At 40.5% G+C, this 22,631-nt stretch overlaps 2 protein-coding genes and 1 long non-coding RNA gene across 4 annotated transcripts in view; 1 reads left to right on the top strand and 2 right to left on the bottom strand.

The window, feature by feature from the left end:
- Window positions 1-967: 967 nt before the first annotated feature.
- TMEM242 (transmembrane protein 242) overlaps window positions 968-22,631 on the bottom strand; it is a 30,642-nt gene continuing 8,978 nt past the window's right edge. The window contains exon 4 of the mRNA XM_038526423.1: window positions 968-3,203. Within this exon, the coding sequence (XP_038382351.1) occupies window positions 3,105-3,203 (99 nt within the window). The 3' untranslated portion in view covers window positions 968-3,104. The remainder of the gene's footprint in view (window positions 3,204-22,631) is intronic.
- LDHAL6B (lactate dehydrogenase A like 6B) lies at window positions 8,994-10,696 on the bottom strand. The gene has a single exon (XM_038526422.1). It carries the CDS (start codon window positions 10,567-10,569, stop codon window positions 9,442-9,444), a length of 1,128 nt encoding a protein of 375 aa, XP_038382350.1. The 5' UTR covers window positions 10,570-10,696; the 3' UTR covers window positions 8,994-9,441.
- Window positions 10,817-13,615, top strand: LOC111095860. 2 transcript variants are annotated; one of them, XR_005353732.1, is made up of 4 exons: window positions 10,817-10,986; window positions 11,083-11,165; window positions 11,271-11,460; window positions 12,275-13,615. It is a non-coding gene; the product is annotated as an uncharacterized LOC111095860 (long non-coding RNA). The 2 variants fall into 2 exon arrangements; XR_005353731.1 differs by lacking the exon at window positions 12,275-13,615 and having other exon boundaries at window positions 10,828-10,986; window positions 11,271-11,564.

A 22,631-nucleotide genomic window follows, 5' to 3' on the forward strand; every position in this document is an offset into this window, starting at 1 on the left:
AGGTTGCATGATTAATTTGCAAGTTGAGTCCCACACTGTCCATGAAACGAAGCAGAATGTATGACAGATGAGGTGATTAGGTGCCACCTTTTGAGCACTAAGAAAGCTTTTTCCAACATTGGCCTGTGTCAGGGCGACAGAATTAGGGTCACCCGTGGTCACGCCTCACTGCTGCTGGGCCCAGGAGCAGCTCACTCAAACTCCGGATCATTAGAATCCCCATTTCTGGGGCCCCTGCCTGACTTACTAGATTAAGTATCTACCTTTGGCTTGAGTCATGATCCTGGGGTCCTGGATTGGGCTCTCTGCTCAGCAGGGAGCCTGCTTCTCTGTTTCCTGCTCCTCTTGCCTGTGCTTGAGCTGTCAAATAAAATCTTAAAAAAAAAAAAAAAAAAAAAAGAATCCCTGCTTCTTGTAGAGATGGGCAGCTCGGCATTATGTGAGGCACTTCCTGTGCCCTATTTTTCATTCTGCGGTTGTTTAGAAATCATTTTCTTGACTCTGAAAATAACAGCAGCCCATGGATATGTTTTTATGGGGCAGTAATAACTTACCAGAATACATGTGGATTTTTTTTTCCCTTTCATGAATGAATCCCGAGGCCTCGGGAGTCGCCCCTCCCTGCCCACTGCATTTTCTCTATATTACTTTCTCTAATAGCTCTTTTGGTGCTAAGATTCTTACACTCAACCAGTGTAAGCAACATTCTTATGGAAAGCCGCCTTAATGTTGGCTTACGCATGAAATGGAAATGGCTTGTGTTATTCATCCTTTAAAAAATTTCTAGTGCTCAGCCTCCATGAAATGGATTGCTTATGGGGAGATAATGTCTGTTCCATTCCTTTTTAAGTCTGTGAAAAATGTCATCCTGGTTAATAGGGTGATTAAAACTCTTTATGCTCCAGGAGATAAATGTGATTATGTTTGTCATACTCTACCCAAGATAAAGACAGCAAAGAAGGCAAACTTGAAATTCCATAACATTTCCTCTCTTCCATATCCAGGAACATTCAGAACTCAATACACAGATGGTACTTCACATAAAGAATAACATTATCTGTTAAACATTTTTCCTTTCCATTAACCAATTTAACAATATGCCTCTGGTATAAAAGGAATAGACAAATGACTAAATCTTCTGATATCTGAGTTCTGACTGTAGAAAAATACCACTTCAGTCATATTGTTTGTTTTCCTTTAAACTTTCATCTTTTGTTACTTCATTTCTCCTTTTAAAATGCAACTGGAGCCTATGCCTGGTGTATCGTAGGGCCACTGTCCCTGTCAACCTTCCCTCTGAGGGTGATTCACAATCATTCTTACGGGGGCTGGCCTTGCCTCCCTTGAGGACAACAGACGTATATGTATATGAGAAGTGTCTGTAAACGTGAGGCATTCCAGAGAGGTATGTGTCTAAACATGTATTCCTCAGGCCTCCCACATGCCAGGCCCTCTGGAAACCATGCTCCTAGCCTCAGGCCAGTAATATGGGCACAACCAGTTCAGTTTGGCTCTTGCCTTTCCTTCCTTCATCTCATTTGGAGGCTAAAAATCTTTTCTTAGCAGAGATTTAGCTAAAAATGAAAGCTGGGTGAGGAGTTTTTGCAGCTCCATATGCCCTGATAAATTCCACACTTCTTTCCTTTTAGTCCTGGATTTTTAACAGGTTATATATGAATCCCAGATGCTGCTTACACCTGTTTAATTAATTAACAATACAGCAGCTTTAACAGGGTAACTGGTCCAGAGAAAAATGTTACATTATGCACTTGACATTTCACTTAAAAATTTCCCTTGGAACTAAAAGGTTTCATTATAACAGAAAAATTTCAAATGTACTTTATTAAACCTGATTGCTAATTAGAACCTATGTAATTATAAAAAAATTGCATTACTGATATCCAACCATATTTTTCTGGATATTCGGACATATTAAAGTACTTTCTTTAAAAAATGTTCATTTCCAGTAAAAATAATTGCATGTAGACATTATTCTATGTTTTCTCTAAGAGACCATGGAGGACAGGAAAGGGTTGGGCATGTATGAAAGAATTCATCAGGGAGGCAGTACTAACTACTTAATAATATTGAGACTCAGGAAGCCTGGGTGGCTTAGTGGGTGATCATCTGCCTTCGGCTCAGGGCCTGATCCTGGGATTCAGGATCAAGTCCCACATCGGGCTCCCTGTGAGGAGCCTACTTCTCTGCCTCTCTCTCACTCTCTGTCTCTCATGAATAAATAAGTAAATCTTTAAAAAAAAAATACTGAGACTCAATACTCAAGTAACTTTCTAGTTAAAAATATTTGCTAAAATGGGTGATAACTGGATTATTTTTACATTAACAAGTGAGAGATAACTACAAACTATTAGTCAATGTTTAGGGACACAGAACAAACTTTTCAAAAAAGTATGTTTTATATCCACAATATCATTACTATTTTAGCATGACTGCCTTTTCAAGTTATCGTAATCTGTTGCTGGCTTCTTCTCTATGTGTAAGAATGTGTAGGGCCTTGCAGTGAGCTCATCAGCTAACTAAGGAGCAGGTGCAAATCCAGGGCTGTGTTCAGGACAACAGAGCCATACCCACTTGCCTGACGTACAGAGTTTCCCTGTTAACCTGTCACTTTGGGATCGGCCTGATAAGAGTAAGCCTTCCAAGTCCTGGTAATCACATACTAACAAGAAAGGCTATTGAAACTCATTTAATTAGACACATTGAGGTACTAGTGCTGTTAGGAATCTGTCTATAAAGATTTTCCATCAAATGTTATTATAAATTTTTTTCAGGTACAAAACTTGGTTTTAGCTGTTATAAACAGAAGTATTTCCCTGGGAATCTTCTCCACAGAGAGGTTATATCCATGTAATTACTTTCAAACAATATTCCTAATTTTGGGAATACCTTAATATACACATACACCCATGTCAATTTTAAACTGTCAGCCTCCTATGTGGACACTGAACACCATCCATCTATGGGTTCAGGCAACAATACACATGTTCCTGATGAGAAATCAGGTGAGTCTCCTTGCTTCTGTGGCATCTCCAAAGTCCCCCTTTCCTTAACAGTTGTTTAAGCCTTTCCCCATCGTGCTCATCTCACTTGGATTTCAATGCTTCCTCCCACTCCAGAGACGATTCAGAATTCTTGGGAATTGCTGGAAATATCGACTGCATTTTACTTCGAAAGTCTTTCATCTAAAAGAAAAAAAAAATCAGTTATTATAATTAAAAGAAAGAGAAAAGAGCCAAAGCAATTAGAGACAGACCCTGCTGCCCAAATGATACTTTGTTGCTTGTGGGTACAATAAAAGGTAAAGACTGTGTTCCAGCTACCTGGAAAGGAAATGAGATACACCTCTTTTCTTCTTCCAAGTTTTAATCTATTGGGCTTTAAATAACATAAAATGCCACTCTGAATCTGGAAGGCAACATCATTTAAATTGCCAACCTGCCATGATATTTATTTCCTACCAGAAAAAATGCTATGTATTGCTGGCTTTCATATATAAAGAGGCAGCTGAGAATGGGAGTTCTTAAGTTTTTGGGGGTGGGATGGGGGGGGGAGTTCTGTTTATGCTAAATATTCCAAGGCCATCCAAAGAAGAATTTTGGAGCCAAAAGGAAGACATAGAGAGGAGAAAGTTAGTAGGTTAATAAAGAGTGAATCAGTGGATGGCAGATGAACTAGAATGTTCTCATATACCAGACTATGTTGAAGAATCTGCATAGAGGTTTTGCCAGCAGAGGTAGATTTGGAGCCTGAGAGTCAGAGCAGGGGGTTGGAAGATCTTTATACGCAATGTCAACCTGGAACACTTGGCTTCACCTCCAGGGCACACTGCCCTAAGGGCAGGGAATACTAATTTATGGGAGCTGGATAATCTTTACATTGGATAGTATTAGCTACACACTTTTTGATTCATTATTTTAACCTATCTGGTCCTGTTATGAAGGTATCCCGTCAGCACCATAGCTCAGCGTTACAACATTCTCATCAACTATAGCCTAACTGTATTTCTCAAGGATACAGATCTCAATCAGATTTGTGAAGCACCTTGGACTCACTGACAACACCAAGTTGTTTCTTGGTTATTTTGAGAGTTGGCTAATTTTTTAAATTTCACTTGATTTTGAAGTAGATTACTTATCTTGTTTCTAATTCAGCAACTTTGTCTTGCTCGTGACTTGTAAGTTCCTAGGTATCTGCTCCAGGCACTGTAGCACTGGTATTAGCAACACAGACTCTGGTATCAGATAGACTTCTCTGTTCAAATCCTAACTCCACTTGGGAAAACCGCTTACTCTCTGTAAGTGGTAGTTTACACGTGTGTAGAATGGAGATTACCTGCTTGTAGGGCTATGAGGATGAAAGCATAGCACCTGACACATGGTAGGACTCAATATATATTAGCTATTGTCATTATAGCATCATCAGTGTTGTGTTCCAAGAACAAAGATATATATGTTTGTTAAAAGCATTACTGTAGGGGATCCCTGGGTGGCTCAGCGGTTTGGCACCTGCTTTTTTCTCTCTCTCTCTCTATCATGAATAAATAAATAAATCTTTGGGGGGGGGGAAGCATTACTGTATAGTTCAATGTCATTTTGGTTTAAGTATTTTAACATTGGGAGATACAGAAGACTACACGTTATATGTAGTCTGTAGGAGGTCCATGCCAACCATCCCAACGTTTGGGTCCCAGATGTCTGCACTCAAGACACACATATCCACAGGAAGTCTGTCTCTCCCTAGTCCTGTCTTCCATACAACTCTCTAGCTTGTACTGTGACAAATCCTTCATGAGAGGCTGTCAACTACAGGCAGTACTGGGAAGGGATTGGAATTGTTGTTCCAAACAGCAGTTCTCAAATCATGTCATGACACTTTGGTTGTCATAGTCACAGTGAACTACTATTTGCAAGGGGGGGGCGGGCGCAGATTCTAAATATCGAAAATGACCACAAAAAGAACTGCTTTTCCCAAAATCCCAACATGGCCTTGTTGAGGAATCTTTTGCACAGACTTTCTCAAAGACCTCTCTGGGCAGGGTCCGTCATGTGCTGCCTAGTTCTTTGCCTTCACCTTTATTGGCTGAATGTATTACAACTAAACCTAATGATGGTTTTCAAATGGTGTGTCAGAGAGCGAGGACATGAAGAGAATCATTCACCATTATACCTGCTCAGTAGTTGCTGAGAAGGGAGAAGCTGGGAAGCTCAGATGATATCTGGGTAGAAGTAAAGGGTGGCTGCTCTACTTCAGCAATGGGGGAGGGGGGCTGTGTTCCCATTTCCTCCTCTTGGGTTTTTTTCTTTACTTTCATTTCCCAAGTATTGTATCATTTGTTCCCAGAGTCATGTATGAGTTACTGAGCCACTGGAAGGAATTATGTCTGAGAAAGAGCCAATTAGGAATAGGCAGACTTCAAAGACTGGTAAAGGAAGGGAGGCAAGTGTATAAAGAACACCATTTATAGGCCTCTTCTTTAATTTTACAGCTGTGGAAAGGGAAACCCAGAGTCCACATTGAAGATATAAATGGGGCCTCATGTTGCTTTAAACAATGGGGTTCCACAGAAGGTTTTTAAGTTTGTACTATTTTTGTTATATGGATAGGAAAAAAAGACCTTTAGGGTTTTTTGTTTTTGTTTTTTATACCTCTATCAGTTTCTGATGTGTTCAGTTCAGAGGTGTTGGTCTTAACAGTGATACTCTGTAACAGGCCAACAGAACATTCTCCTGCTTAAAAATGTGCTTGAAAAGATTTAGGGGTTAATTTAAGCAAATTTGATTATAAAACCAATGTACTGGATTCTACGATTCCACCATAACAAGGACAGCTATTGCCATAAACCAGTCCCTATCCTATATCCCAAAAGTTTGGTGAGGACAGGGTATGTTGCGAACTGGTCTCCAGCCAACAACTCAGTTTTACTCTGCAGCACCTTTTCAAACTCTGGAATCTCTTCCCTGTGGTTTCCCCCTTTCCCTTTTTCCTCTGACCAGGGAGAATTTGACACTGGTTATGGGTCACAGGGTTACCCTTTTAAGCAGGGCCACTGTGTACTGCACAGCTCCAGGGGCTGTTCTCTACAAAGATCAAGACAGGAGTGGCACCGCCGAGGCAATGAACCCACTGCTCAAGAACCTCATCCTTAAGTCCCAGTGTTTGTGTTCAACAGTGATGGGCTGTAATATTATTACAAAGTACTACTTTCTATGGCAGTTCTCAAATATGTCATGACAAATGGGAAATGTATTGCAAGTAATTTGTCACTAATATGGACATTCTGAAGACTGGGTATGATCGACTTTTTAGATATTAGAACAGATTCAAGATTATGTCTCTAATAATGTTGCTCTCATTCACACTGCAACAGCCTTTTGAAGGGCCGTAGAGCCAGGATGCCAGAAGTAAAATATGGGATACTGCTACATGTCTTGGCAGGAAAAAAACAACATGAAGACTCTTGGTCTAATATATGGTGTGCTGAAAAACTCCTTAAAAGCTCAGGATATCTACCCAATTAATTTGAGAAAACCCTTACAGCAACTATTCTTAAAAAAAAAAAAAAAAAAAGCAGTTATTGGAATTAAAAGTTCAAGTTGTAAAATTTCTTTGCCATTGAAGCTCATTTAGCTTCAATTGCCTCTTGCGGGACTTCAGTGCTGGAGGTAGAACGATGAAAGCTTTATTATAGAACCAACTGATGAGAAAGCCTTTGGATATGTCAATAATCATGGTGCCAAGAGTAATTTTGAAGAACTTGGAGATTCAGCTTATTCATACAATAGAATAAGACTGTAACTGTTGCTTGAACAGGAATAATAATGTCTGCCATGTGAGATTACTTATGTGCCAGGCACTGTACCAAGCATTAGGCTATTATTTAGTCTTTACAATTCTATGTGGCAGAAATGAGAACCACCACTTTACATATGAGAAAGGTTAACCCAGCCATGGTGACGTGCTTTCTAAGCACAACTGACTGACTGATGTCCAGGGTTTTTTCACCATAGCCACTCTGGTTCTGTGACCTGGAAAGATTTGGTACCTCTGTAATCTCTAATCACATACCAGCTTTTGCTTAAAAGGATTTCAAATGCATATAGACTCTTACAATGGCTACCATTTTATTTAGAATAACCAGATAGCCAGAAATCATGTACTTCTAGATTTAGGGGTTATATGTACTTCAAGATATAGGAGGGTTATATGTACTTCTAGATATATACTTCTCCACCCTCTTCAAGTTATGTAAACAGAAGACTAGTTCTGGCAAAAGAAATGTGTTATCACTTCCAGGGTGAAACATTTAATTGCAGGTGTTTCCAGGCCACTCTTACTTTTCCATGGAAATAATGGAAACCTGTGTTACTATTGTGATGCCTCAAGATCAAAGCAATCTGAGGTATGAAGCCACCTTGTGTAGGACAGCTCCCCTAGAAACTAAAGTAAACCCACAGTGAATTTTACAAGAGAAATAAACCTTTATGTTAAGCCACACATCTGGAGATCATTTCTCACTGTAGTATATATAACCCAGCCTAGCCTGACTGACATAGTGAAGAGAATTACAAAACAGACCTAGGGCATGCTCTGATCCCTTTCAAAACTACATTAAACTTGGCTGAATAAAAACTCAAGGGCTGGACAAAGGGGAAGAGGAACTCTGTGCAATTAAGCTTAAATAGCTCTTAGAATCAGCTGGAACAATCAAACCACCATTCTTCCCACTTTCAGAGAACTCAGCACATCAATTAGTCCCATTATATGACAATACTTCCTGGGCAATCAGAACATTTCTAGATGTTTCCAATAAAATAGTATGGGAGCTCTGATCACTACGGTAAAAGGTCCTTTTTTGGGGTGGATTGCTGTTCTGTGTCTACCTGATGAAACCAACTAAGCAGGGCTGGCTTTATTTAGAGAAGAGATGCTAGTACTTTTCAATTTTGATTAGCCCTGCTGATATCCACATGGGTCCTGAGATATGTTTGAACATACCGTATTATTTAATATTCAACTATATTAGGAAAGCTAACATGAATTTGAGTTTTTCTCAGGGCACCTGGGTGGTGCAGCTGAGTAAGCCACCGACTCTTGGTTTCGGTTCAGGTCATGATTTCAGGGTCCTGAGACTGAGCCCTATGTCAGGCTCTGTGCTCAGCACATTCTGTTTGAGATTCTCTCTCCCTCTGCCCCTCCTGGTCATGCTTTCTCTAAAATAAACAAATCTTTAAAAAAAAAAAAATCATTTTCTAAGTTATTAGTACATCATTTAGGTAAAGATCAGACAAGCACCTTTACTTTCTCCTAAACCTGCACTGTGTCACATGTATAAAGTCTAGAATCTATAGTATAAAGTCAATTGACATAGGAATAAAAAAAATGTATAATTTTCTGAGAAATATAATCCCTGGAGTACTTATTAAAATAACTAATTTTTTTTATGACAGTGCTTAGCAACAGGGCAACATTCTAAAGCAAAAGCTTTCTGTGTGAAGTAAAGTGAGCAATAGGGATGACCCTGCAGCATCTTATGACCAGGCCTCACAAGAACAATCAGTAACACACTACCTGATTTAATGTGCTAACTGGTCAGGTTATCAGACACAGTTGTAAAATAATTTTAGTCAGGCTTTGTCTTTGTAACTGCAAAGTTTAGGAATGTTTCCTTTCCCTGCCAAATAAATACGAGTAACACTTGCCACCTCTGGACTGTCAGGACTCTTTCTAAAAGGTGTATATTTTACTGCATTGAATACTTTATAAGTGCTACCAACCAGCTCACTCCTATTTTTATATTTTAACTTAATGATCCTGCTTCACTGGCATCCATACATGAACATGTGTGTGCATGTGCCCCTCTGTCCCTGACAAACAGGACCTACTCTTGGCTCCCATTTTATAATACCTTTCTTAAGGTATTACAGCTGATAGACTGTCATAGGGGAATGAAGACAGCTGATGGCTACATTACAGAAAATACTTCTGCATTTACATTTATTTTTACATTGTAGAGAAAGTTAGGTCTTAAAAACACATATAAGTGAACATAGTAGGCATAAGCCAGCCAGAATGAAAGAACATATATACTTGATGAAAATTATTTCTGTAACACAATAAACTCCTATATCCTATAATCTTTTGGACCAAATAGCAACCAGAAACACACACACAGCAAGTACTGGTACATCAGTGATACAAAAACAACTCCTTTGATGCAATCACTTAGGAATTGTGGGGAAAAAAATTATCCTGACATCTGGATGTTAAATAAAAAAGCTGGGGGGACTAAATAAACCAGTAACTCTACTTCCTTCCCTGTTTTTAAATTCTAAAACATAAAGTTTATAAAAAATATTTGACATATACAACCCTACAACTACTATCTCATCAATAACTTCAGAAAGGTAGTTTCAAACAACTTTATAGGTTGAGCTCCTTCTGAATTTCCCAAAGTGTTTTTGCACTCTTCTTCAGACGAGCCTGTTCTTCAGGGGTCAGCTTTATCTTTATGAGGTCGGCAATACCATTCTCTCCCAAGACACATGGAACACTGAGGAATACTTCTTCGTTTATTTCATAGAGACCCTTAATTATGGTAGAAACTGGATGCACTCTTCTAAGATTCTTCAAAATACTTTCTGTTAAATCAGCTACAGATAGGCCAATGGCCCAAGAAGTATAACCTTTCATTTTGATAATCTCATAGGCACTAGCAATCACATCTTTGTGGACATTTTTCCACTGCTCAGGATCTTTTTCAGTTCCTATATCTGAGTTCAGATCCTTCAGAGGGACCCCAGCGATGTTCACTCCACTCCACACAGGAACACTGGTGTCTCCATGCTCTCCAAGGACCCATCCGTGACAACTGTCAGAGTGGATACCAAGCTTCTGCCCAATCAAGAAACGAAAGCGGGCAGTGTCCAGATTACAACCACTTCCAATAATACGGTTCTGGGGAAATTCACTCAACTTCCAGGCCACGTAAGTTAATACATCCACCGGGTTGGAAACAACAATCAGCTTGCAGTGAGGGCTATACTGGACAATATTGGAGATAATTAACTTAAAGATGGCCACATTTCGCTGGACTAAATTAAGGCGTGTCTCCCCTTTTTCCTGGCGTGCGCCTGCTGTGATGACCACGAGGCTGGAGTTGGCAGTGACAAGGTAATCTCTGCTGGACACAATAGTCGGCATTTTCACAAAAGGGCTGCCATGCTGAAGATCCATCATCTCGGCCTTCAGTTTGTCCTCGTTCACATCCACAAGGGCAAGTTCATCGGTCAAGCCCCTTAACAGGATGCTGATAGCACAGGCCATGCCAACCGATCCGGTTCCTATAATTGAGACCTTGTTGTGATGAACGACCTCCTCGGAAGTGAGATTCTTGAGAAGCTCGCCCCGGACCGTTGCCATGTTGGACGCGGGGACCACGGCCCAGGCGCCCGCGGGGGAGAGGCCGGCCGGCCGCTGGGGACACAGGCGGTTCACCCTCGCGGCGCCCGCTCTCCGGCTGCCCCGCAGGGCTCTCACAACCCAGCTCATGGCCACTCGCAGGAGAGGTGGCGGAAGAGAAAGGAGGGAAGGGGCGGACCGGCTTCGAGGCGCGAGGGCGGCGGGCGGCCGGTGAGGCGGTTAGACACCCACTTCACCCCTGGGGCGGCTGCGCGCGCCACCTCCCGCCGTCCACTACTGCGGCTGCGCGAGCCCGGGGCTCAGGGAAGACCCCGCGGGCAGCGGCGGCTGCACAAGCTCACGGTGGGGCGCAAGTCTCCCCCCAAGTCTACTACTGCGGCTGCGCGAGCTCGTGGCCAGCGGAAGGGCCCCACCTCCCGCGGGCTACTACTGCGGCTGCGCAAGGCGGCCGGTCGCAGGGCCCCTCCAGGGCCTGCAGGGAGGTCCTAGCCGCGTCCACCCCGACTGGGGTGGGAAGAGGGCTCCTCTAGCAAATGAATTCTGAAGGTAAAGTTTTATAAACATGAATTCTCTGCAATTTTTAACATGTATAATGGGCCAACCCAGATCCCCGGGATTACTAATTTTCTATTTCTGCTACAGATGCCAAGTAAAAATAATCCCAACAAATACACATAAAAATAGAGTTAAATTTTCTGAACTGTTTCCCTGCCGGGGAAAATAAGGTACGTATGCCCCGGCTCCGGATGGCCACCTCCTCCGTTTCTCTGCATCTGTACAAGGGGGTTCCTGTTGTATGCTGTATGTCATTGAGGGCTCTCTTTGGAAAGGTTCCGCGGCGTGTACACCAGTCACCACCATGAGCCACAACTGGGGAAGTCCAGGCTGCCGGCGCCGGGGAAGAGGCCGACCGCGAGCTCACCCTACTGAACGCTCATCACGACACTCCCTCACTGCTCTCTCAGGCCAAAGAAAGCCTGTGATCCATAGTCCGGATTAAAAAGGACTTCTTGAGTAGAGGTGGGGAGACAGACTTCTGTTAAAATGAAGATCTATCTTAAATGGCAAATTTTGACCAACGCACAAATCTGATTAAAAAACAGTAAAAACAAATATTAGTACAACAGGGCATCAGTTTATCTTCCTTCCTCTGCATTTCTCTGGTCAGTCCTATGAACATCCTTGGAAGTTACTAAGGGGATAGCAGCTTTACATCTGATGAAATAGAAACCCAGTGAACTACAGAAGTCCAAGCAAAAACAATGGCACTTTCTCCCCACTTATAAATAGAATTCGGACTGTGTAATCATTCCTCAGAGTTCTCCTTTCCTTTTCACAGAGCAATATGCTCTTCCCAAAAAGGGCTCTTGGCACTCACAGCCCCCACCCAGGCAGAAAAACAAAAAGATTTCGGTTCAGAACACTGAATCTTGACAAAATGAGTATTTCATATTTAGGACTTAGAAAGCTATTCTCCTTTCTGCCACTGAAATGCAGACTAGGAAGAGAGCAACAATAAGCAAAGGAGTTGTTGAGGGGTGGAAAATGTGGCAGTTAGTGGGGCTCCTGTTTGCACTCCAGCAGGGTCCAGACACCCCTTTTAGAGAGTGTGGGGTCACAAGCTCCATGACACACAACAGTGGTGAGAGCACTGCACACATGAGTTCTCTTCACAGTGGTGGTCAGATTTATGGTAACCATTTGTCAAAAACTGGAGTTTTTAAAATGATTATTTTTATTTAATGGTGACTAACATCTTAGAGGGATCCCTTTAAAAGACCAACTTTTTTTTTTTTTTTTTAAAGACCAACTTTTGATCGTTTCTTCTATCCAGGTCATAACTGAAATGTTTTAACCTGATGCCTGTTCCCACCTTCTTCCTATGATGATTCCTTTGACCAGTCAAGTCATTTTCCAAGATAAGTGTTCTTGAGGATGAAATTCAAGCACATAAAGACTCTTAGCTAGATGACTTCTTTCTAAAGTAATTTTCTTTCTAGAGTTTGAACCTCTTCAGAAATAAAATCTCTGACAGCTGCCTCTTCAGTTTTTCCCCTTAGCCACAACTAAATCAATTTTGAGAAAATAACACTCTCCAAAATAAAAATACCTCAAACAAAGCAGCTTTTTATTTACAGTAAGTCTTGAGATAAGAAGGGAAGAACTAAGAAAGGCAGAGACACCCATGACCTCCAGAGTAGATTTAGGTCTAGTCAAAGACTTGGAAAGCCAAATAGAGTCAGACAGCTCCCTAATGACTTGCCCTAGGTGGCTCTTTATTCCTTTTGAATGGAAAACCTAACCTAACTCAAATTTTCTATTCAAAATACAGCATACTAAGATAACTGATGGCAGAATTATGCTTGATTACGTCCCTTAGCAGAGAGGAAGCAGGAAATGAAGATGACCAGTAAGTCTCTGGACCAGGAATGGTTGCAACAGAGTCGTTCTATTCCTTCTGCCTAGACTCTCACTCCCAGCTCCCTTGCCCGTTTTTCCATCTAGAAGTCAAACATTCCATCCTCTCAGTCTTCTACAATCCCCCAAGCAGAAGTGACTTTTAAAAATCTTATGCCACCAGTGTCTTTGTACCTCTCCATTGTAGGATTTATCACAATTAAATGTAATTACTTATGAATTTGTCACTCCAGAGATAATCTTTTATTGACAGCATATCACTACCCTCTAGAACAGAGCTTGGTAAGTGAATTCAGTAAATATTCATGGTAGAAAAGAGTGAATATAGAACCCAGTGAAGTAAGGCTAGCTGAAAGGTGAGAGAAACAGGAAAGCACAACTAGAGAATCCACCTGGTGCCAGAGTTCTAAATTAAGGGGCAGGTAAAATGTGTAGGTGTCTTTTTAGGGTTTCTTAGCAAGGCTGATATACAAGTTTCAGATAAAGCTATGGATAAGTTAAAAGATTGCTTAACTGTTTTCAAAGCCAGAGTCAATACGTACCAAATCAGAACATACAAAAAGAAAGAAATTCTACAGTGCTAGAAATGCAGTAAAACAAATATGTACTGGTAGAATATTTTCATCCTTTAAAAAAAGTTTTGTTCTTTGGAGAGATTTTAAAAAATAAAAGGGCACAAAACCCTTGATAGGAAAAGAAAAAAAAAAAAAAAGAGAAGCTGCAATGAAAGCAGTATTAATATTATAAGCTATAAACTCACCAGCAAGTAGAGCATATTATATAAACATCATTATTTTAAAAGTCTTGTGATTTAAAAATCATAAAATGCAAATTGTAGTTTTAGAACAAATTAGTGGGCTGTGATTCTATTGCTTATATACTAAAATCTATATAACTTTGTAATCCGTATGTGGGAGGTCTTTACAAATACCAGCACCTTAAAGCATTTTCTTTTGTCGGTGACACTGGCAATGCTGGGCGGGGACAGGAGTAGGGACATGAAGCTTTGTCTCCTGATAGAACAAAGGCAGACTGTCAATTCAGAACAACACTGTGATCAACTTCTATTTATGGTATTCAAATATCGTAACAGGAATCAGCAAGTTCATATAATAAAGTACCTAAATCTCTTTTGTTCCTTAAATGCACATAATTTTTGATGCCCTTAAAAGAGCCACATGTATTAATCACTCAAAAGGAAATATTTTAGTGTAGCACAAAACATGAAACAAAGAAAGTTAAATTCACTGGTGTGTGTTTAAACATCCCAAATCATAGCCAAAAACTGACAAAGCTTAATTTTATGGAGATAGGCTCTATAAAGGTGTGGCTTTATTAATTTACAACAATTATCCTCTGTGGTTGGATTAATAGAAATTATACTGTAGTCCTTGATAACAGTTCTATTCATCCAAAAAAAATAAAAATGACATGAAGGGTATTTTTGTATATGGAAGTTACCTTCAATTTAGGTAAAAACCTAAATTTATCTCAAAAAAGCTTAAGTTACCTTTACAGCCTCAAAACTGCCAGAAGAGATTAACTCCCTGTCGTAATGGTTAAAGATTAGTTTGCCTCAAGACTCCATCTAGGCAAAGAACAGAGCCAGCAGCAGGAAAGGTAGGAAGAGGAATGAGTGCTCAGAGGAGATGAGCAAGGACAAGGCTCAGAGACTAGGAGAACATGGACTTTCAGCATGGCTAGAACTCTTGAGTGCAACACAAAGAAACAGCCAGACTCTCAACCACAGCACTATGGACATGTGCGCTCGATCACTCTTGGTGGGGCCTGTCCAGTGTACAGGATGTTGAGCTGCATACCTGGCCTCTATCCACTAGATGCCAGTAGCATCCCCACAGTTAGGACAACCAAAAATGTCTGTGGATGTTGCCACTGGGGGGAGGGGCAGTCAGAATTGCTCCCATTAAGAACCAGTGGGTTAAAGAATAAGTAAGGGATAAGAGAGGGACCAAACCATTTCAAGGAACTTGGATTTTATTCTCAAGGGAAGAGTGAGCCATTGAAATGGCAGAAAGAGTATGATCAGATTTCATCCAACAGGTGTTTATTGGATACATCCTCTGCGCCAAGCACTGTTACAGGTGCTAAGAATATGACAATGAACAAGACAAATGAAGTCTCTATTAAAATTTACATTCTTTTTGTAAGGACAGATAAAACAAGAAAATGGTCACTATAACTTCATTTTGCAATTGTGCTGTGAAGAGAAGAAAACAGGATACTGTCAGAGAGGAACTGAGTGGTGGGAGTAAAGAGGCTACTTTATTTTACACCAGATGGTCTGGGGAAGCTACTCTGAAGAGATGATATAAGATCCGGCTGAAACTCTAAATGCCAACACAGAGCCTTCCTGGGGAAGGAAGGAGTCTCCTGGAAAAGCTGGAGGAAAAGCCCTGAGGAGGGAGGCCAGTGTGCTGTGGGGGGGGGGGGGGGGGGGGGGGCGGAGGTGAAGTGGGAGGGCAGACTGTGTGGTGCCAAGAGGAGGTCGGCGAGGCCAGTGGGGCTACATCCCACGAGACTTCTTCACTGGGAGCCACTGAAGAGTTTCTCACAGAGTGACATGACTTGCCTTACACTTTACGAATATCTCCAGCTGCTCAGTGGAGGAAAAGTTCAGGGGAAGGAAAGGAGAGGCCAGGAAGCTTTCAATATGCTAGGCCAGAGGTGAATGTAGGTGGAGCGAGACGAAAGGAGTCAGGCTGTGTTTAGCCGCACAGCCACCGAGCAGGACTTGACCATGGATGACATGAAGGGAATGAAGGGAAAGGAGAGAACCCAAGATGAGTCTCTGATGGGGTTTGGCTGGAATGGCTAGGGGGATGGGAGTGATCCTGGCTGGAAGTGGGAAAGTCAAAGGGAGTAGCAAGCTGGGAGGACAGGGGTGAGGATGCTTAGTCTGGTTAAGACACAGGTTGTTGATGTGCCTCTGAGACACATAACTGATGATGTATAACATGGAGCTGCGGGGTCAATCCAACATCAGATTGTGCAGACTGTTTTAAAATGCTAAGGACTAGCTATGGGACTGAGGGACCGAGCACAGAAGTGGAACATAAGAGTGCAAATACGAAGCCACTGGAAATTCCCATGTTTAGAGTTCGGCCAGCGAGGAGCCGCCAGCAAAGATGTGCAAAAATGGCCAGGGAGGCTGAAGGTGTCTCAGAGGCCAACAGCCAGTGTTTTATGGAGGAGAGAATGTTCAACTGTCAAATGTTGAGAGGTTAAGTCACAGGGTGATGAAGACCTGTGTGTGCCAGCAAGACAGACACTGGGGACCCTGACCAGCAGTTTCCCCCACAGCCAGGAAAGAAGCTGTACTGAGGAGAAAGGGGAGGAGGGGCAGGTGGTGACCATGATAGCACCTTTAGGAAGTCTTTGCCAGGGAAGGGAAGCAGAGGAATGAGCTGAAAGCTTTGGGAGAAAGATGAGTACCCTCAAGACAATCTATAGAGGCGGGGGAAACTTGAACAGTGTGCACGCTGCAGTAGAGGGAAAACTGACAATCAGCAACAGCTGAGGTGATTCTGGGAGCAAGGTCCTTTGGCAGATGGCGCCAGTGGCCTCTGGTAGCAGCAGGGACACCTCACCCATGGTGACATGAAGAGAGGCAGAGTGAGTGGTACAGATGCAGGCAGAAGTCTGGGGAAGATGAAGGCCAGAGCCCTCTTGCAAAGTGTGGATCAGGGACTATGGAGAGGCCAGGCGGGAGGCAGAGAGAACAGGTTACTTGTGACCATCTTGGGGCAGGGAGACACCTCCAACTACAGTGGCTGTGGGGGTGTGCAAAAAGCAAGACTCAGTGAGTGATTAGATAGAGGGGTAGGAAAGAGTGCGGCCATGGACAGAATCAGCTCTTCTCTCTGGGCAGCTCTGTGGATGATGCTACCGTTCACCGTGAGTGATCCAGGAGTAGGATGCAGGGTGGGGATGGGGTAGGGGTCAGTATGTATCAGTTCAGGTGGGAATGCACATGATGCCTACTGGTCATCCAAGAATCCGTGTCCAGGCAAGTGGGTCTGTGAGCAAAGAGCTCAGAGATTAACTACAAACACAGACCTAGCAGCCTTCTGCATGTGGATGGAGCCACCAGAGTGGATGGACCCTGTAAAAAAGAAAATTTAAGGGCAAGGCAAGGAACCTGGCATAAAATTTATAAAATAAGGCAGCAGCATTTTAGAAGTAAATGGGATAGTAGGAAGGAAAAAATAACTTGGAGGATTGAGAAAACTTAACAAAAAGAATAAAGAACTATAAAGGTTGAGACTCCAAAAGCACAAGAGGCAAATAATAACTGATAAATCTGAGTCATCAAAAAGTGAAATTATGTTCAGTATGGTCTACGTTGTGGATACACAGCACATTAAAAAAATTTTCTTCTTAAAATGGTTAGAAATTATTTCAGTCAGGAAAATTCAATTTAAGAGACCACTTCATTATCTGCTATACTGGTAAATTAATAATGATATATATATCAACATATACATGTAAATTTTTTTAATAGATTCTTAAATATTTCTAAGTGACCAACCGATAATAGGTACCCTTTACAACCAAGCTTAGGGGGAAGTGTATGCTATCAGGTCTTCACTCCACAATGCTTTATTTAGAGAGATCTGCTCCTGTGAGTCCAATTTTCTAATGCTCGGTTTAAGAAATAAGGACAAAGAAAAAGAAAATCCAAATGAAATCAAGGATACTTTTCCTCCAGTGGAATAAGGCTGGGAACATTCCTGAGGTGATTAAGCCTAATTTCTATCAGGCTTTGTAACAAGAAGGCTTTCATGGCAGAGCTTATCTTTTCTAGTAATTGTTGCACATTCCCACTTTATAAAATGCTTGGGGCCCTATTTTACTTATAAAAGGGAACTGGTGAGTTTTTAGAAGAGGTATTTTGGCAATATGCCAAAAAAGCTGATTTTTTTTTTTTCCTGCCACCTTGGCTTAGGCAAAAACAAAAAACAAAAAAACCCCAGAAAACAAAATACGACATTGGTCATTATCTCCCATTTTAAACTGAGCAAGTGCTTGTGATTTGGTCTTTCTGTCACCAAATTGCTCTTCCACATTACATCGAGTGCCTCTTACCACCGGATGCCAAGCCCATTAGAGCTGCAATGAATGGGAAATAAGGGTTATAGAGATGTTCTTGTCACCTCAGACCTAAATTTAAGTGATGCACAGTGCCACTTCCAATTAATTTAAAAATGATTCCAGGAATATATTCCTCAATGCTTACGCTACCTGAAGGCCCTAAGCTTGACAGAATGATCTGTGCAAGATCACGATGACTCTGTGTGCTGGGTATTCTAGTAAGTACCATCAGAAAGTGGAATCGAGGCGGGGTCTGGTAATCAGAGTAAGGAACTCAAGTTTGCTTCCTGAAGACAGAAGCTGGTAGGGATCTTTGGAAGCTCTCAAATTAGATTAGGCAAGGATGCAGAAGGGACATCATTTAAGTCACTTTTCAGACTTCCCCTGCAAATCCCTCAGAAGTGGCTACCATTACACAATTTGCCAGGAAGCGGATTTGTTTTTAACCTTTGGCTGAAACCAAAGAAAAGTACAAAGCATACAGTCTATTTGCTTCTTAGATATCTTAGAAGTTAAAAACTTCTAAGTTTTTCATAGTTTTATTTACTTTTGTGGCTCTATCATTCACCTACAATGTTGCTTCCTTTAAGACAAATAACTTAAAAATGGTGTAGGAATAAATGTATTTGATACAAGATCTACCAGATGTTGAAATCAGCAAAAAGTCAAAAGAAAAAGATTTTACTCTAATTAGCAAAAGCCCATGTAGCTGGTCATAAGATCATTAAGAAAGGAACATAAACATTAACATAAAAAGTATACTTTAGCAGCAGCTATCAAAAAGGGCTGGAGGGATCCCTGGGTGGCGCAGCGGTTTGGCGCCTGCCTTTGGCCCAGGGCGCGATCCTGGAGACCCGGGATCGAATCCCACATCGGGCTCCAGGTGCATGGAGCCTGCTTCTCCCTCTGCCTGTCTCTCTCTCCCTCTCTCTGTGACTATCATAAATAAATAAAAAAATTAAAAAAAAAAAAAGGGCTGGAGAAAATAAATTTTATTAGAATGAATCCAGTATTATCCTAGAGGAAAGACATAATGTTACTTCTCTGAAAGGATATTTTGTAGAAGAGGAGAGATAAATGCCAATTTTGGGAGTATTTAAGGCCTGTTTGTTTTTACATGCTTTACCTTCTGTTTTTCAGGAAAAGGAAGCCTGGGCTCTTGGGAAAGCAACAACCTCTATCAGCAGATCGGGTGGCAACATGGGCTGGAGAGATGAGTAAGACTTCAATCACAGATTATTTGCATAAAAGCCTTTATAGTAGCAGGGACTTCAGAGAGATGCGTAAAGGAAGAAAAAGATTATTTTCCATCTATCAGATTGGCAAACATTTCAAAGAGAAGCCACGAATGGCAAGGGTGCTAGGAAACCTGTATGTGCTGTCAGTATCTTCTAGATGTATAAACTTCATACTTAGTGATAGATATCAAAAACATTTTTTAAATGCCCTTGGATTCAACAATAACATCATCTGTCTTTAGGACAAATTTCCTGACCAAGAAAAGTACAAAAAGATGCATGCCTGCAGAGAGAGGTTCACTATGGTGTTTTAACAGTGAAAAATTACAATCTAAATGCTATTGGCAGGAGACTGATTAAGTAAATTATAATATAATGGAGTACCATGTAGCCATTAAAAGTGATGGAGATTTATATACTCCACTGTGCAAAGATGTTCTTGTGGCTATTCAGTGAAAAAAGGTTCCAGAATAGAACAGTAAAACAACATTTAGATACAATTATATGAATATGCTTACAGAAAGTCTGAAGGGATGTTCTTATTGTAACAAATGATTACAACTCAGTGAGATTTCTGGTGATTTTTGTCTCCTTTTTTGTACTTTTCTACTTTAACACTGAGTACATAATTTACAAAAAAATCACAAAGCTATCTTTGTTTTAAAAAAGACAGGTCCTAAACATGTTTTTCTTTAAAAACAAGCAGAATGTGTAAATAAAGGCAAACATCTCTTATTCCTTGGTAAAAAACTAAACTAAAAATGCCCTTTATTTATAAGTTACTTTTTACATTTAAGTCTCTGGACAATTTAAAGTATTTCACAATAACTAAAAAATGTTTTGATTCATAGTTTTATTTACTATAAATAAGGTTTAGTTCCTGTGAGGTTTTAGTTCCTGTGAGGGCAACAATTATAAATTATGCCAATTCTAACTACACCAGGTATCATGAATGTATTATTAAGTACAAGGCACAGTAAATGTAAGCTATGGTGATTCTGACCAGTACTCTGAGACAGCCTCACCTCCAACAAATGTTGAACAAGATGAGTTCACAGGCATAAAAAGCCCTAATGCTCCCAGTCATATCAATCAGGAATTATTTATATATCCAGTATCTTTCCTTCTAAGGGGAGAAAAAAAAGACGTAATAGTCTAACCATAAATGCACTCACTCTTTTCAGAAATCCTTTCAAGTATCAATACTTAATATAAATATGAAAAGGTACAAAAATTAAGTCTTTGTGCTTGAGTGACATAATTATAAGTGGCAGGGTTTTTTTTCCCCAGAGATTGTTTATTTGAGAGAGGAGAGAGAGTGCATAAGCAAGGAGAGGAACAGAGGGAGAGGGAGAAACAGACTCCCTAATGAGCAGGGAGCCTGATGTGGGATCATGACCTGAGTGCAAGGCAGATGCTTAACAGACTGAGCCACCCAGGTACCCTGCTTTTTCTTTTGATAATTGGGGAATTACTAGTTGGTATCTCTAGAGATCCTTATTTACTCACTGACAAGCATTTATCTCAACTATTCTAAACTGAAAATACCTGCTCCTAATAGAAATGATCTAATCATACTGTCATAGTGTGAACCTGGCTTGAACATGGCAGTCTCCTAGGATCATTTGGGGATCATCAGCTGCAGTAGGGGACCACAGGCCCATCATAAATGCTCATTCTTTTCACAATTAAGTTACTGTTATAAAGTTAATGCCATCTCAGCCATAATCAGATGATAAAATACTATAAGTCAAAGTAATTGATGAATCCATACTAAGGAATCAGGCCTTGCTTGCTGGCCCACAACACTGCTCAGCAGGCGGGAAAGGGTGAGACAATCCGAGGATGAATTTGGATTGGTTCCTATACGAAGGCAGGGAGGCTCCCACCTTAAATCCTGGGTATGCCTACTGGCTTCAGTCAGCTTACCAGATAGCCTCTACTAGCTCTCCTTTTGTGGAATCTCTAAATGATAGACTATTGGTAAAATATAAACTTATATCTGATATATTATACATGTTCTATGTGAATGAAATTCCATAATAACTATGAATAAACAAAGCATAAATTCAAAATATTTTTAAGGAACTGAATAGCTTAGCTTCAAGCATTTCAGCATGCCCTCGGTTAGCCAGCAGATGTAGCTGTGAATTAAAATAAGGAATGTGAACTGAGCTCTTTCAGCCAGTAGATGGAACCCTGCTTTTTTTTTGAACTAGGTTTATCTTGATTTAATACAATTCAAGGTTGCTACCAACAATTATTTGAACTGGGACTGATTTTGATTTACCTGAATTTACCTAGAATGATCATATCAATTATTTATTGAGTGCACAGATCTGGGCCATTTCTGTCCAGCATTTTCTAAGATTGTTTTCTTCAGTCATGGAAAGATAACTGAGGACTCCGAGCAACCTCATAATTATCCTCAAAACTCAATGCAGAACTGAGATATACCATATTGCTTTCCACAAGACTCACATTGGGTCATATAATAAGAGTTTGCTTACAGAGTCTTAAAACCAAAGCCTTTCCATAATAACAGTCTACTGGGGAGCCCTGTCTTGGCACAGTGCCTGGCTCAAGGTAGGCCCACATATATCTTCTGAATGAACAAATTAATAAACACCACTGCTTTTAAAAGGTATGCTCTTGAAAAACTATCAGTTGTTGATTTTTCTGCGAGACTTCTTAGATGTGGAGATCAAATTGATATTCCTAAGGACCTCCAGGTAGGGAGAGAGTATATTTGTATTCTCATGCTTTAGTTAAAGACATGAAGATATAAAAAGATTCCAAGTGTCCTTTTATTCAGTAGTGCAGATCAGAAAATAATCTTTCTTGCCGAACTATTTTATTTAGGCCATAATCCTCCTATTGGTGCCATAAAAAGAAGTTCACATTCTAAGAAACTAGAATAGCACCAGATAGCCCATAAAGCCCAAGTTCTTGAGCATAGAACTTAATCTAAATAACCTAATTTTGTTGGTCAATGAAAATTTGGATTGATTCATTATGACTCTTCTTATTCAAAGGCTATTTTTATGTTAAAATACCTTAAAACTGTATTACTCAGTTTATGACCTACATGACTAAGTTCTGGAAATACCACCTATCAATTCCATGAAGTCAATATAGAGTGCTAACAGACCACCATTTTTATAGAAACTAAAAGCTTAATAATCTTATTATTAAATATTTCATGCCCTCAATTATATTTCACATGTAGTCAAAGAAGTTTTGTGATCTTCTAGGCAGCTGTGCTTAATTTTTAGCATAAATTAAAAAAAAAATTTTTAGCATAAATTAATAAAAATAAAATCTAATACTATTTTTTTAAAAAGGTAGTATTACTGTTAAAGCAATACATATTAAAGAAACAAACAGAAAAGTAAAATAAAAAATTCACCCGCACACCCATAA

This window comes from Canis lupus, chromosome 1, assembly GCF_011100685.1.
Source record: "Canis lupus familiaris isolate Mischka breed German Shepherd chromosome 1, alternate assembly UU_Cfam_GSD_1.0, whole genome shotgun sequence".
NCBI lineage: Eukaryota > Metazoa > Chordata > Mammalia > Carnivora > Canidae > Canis > Canis lupus.

Coding starts and splice junctions, on each gene's coding strand:
- LDHAL6B (XM_038526422.1), bottom strand. CDS start 10,569: ATGAGCTGGGTTGTGAGAGCCCTGCGGGGCAGCCGGAGAGCGGGCGCC.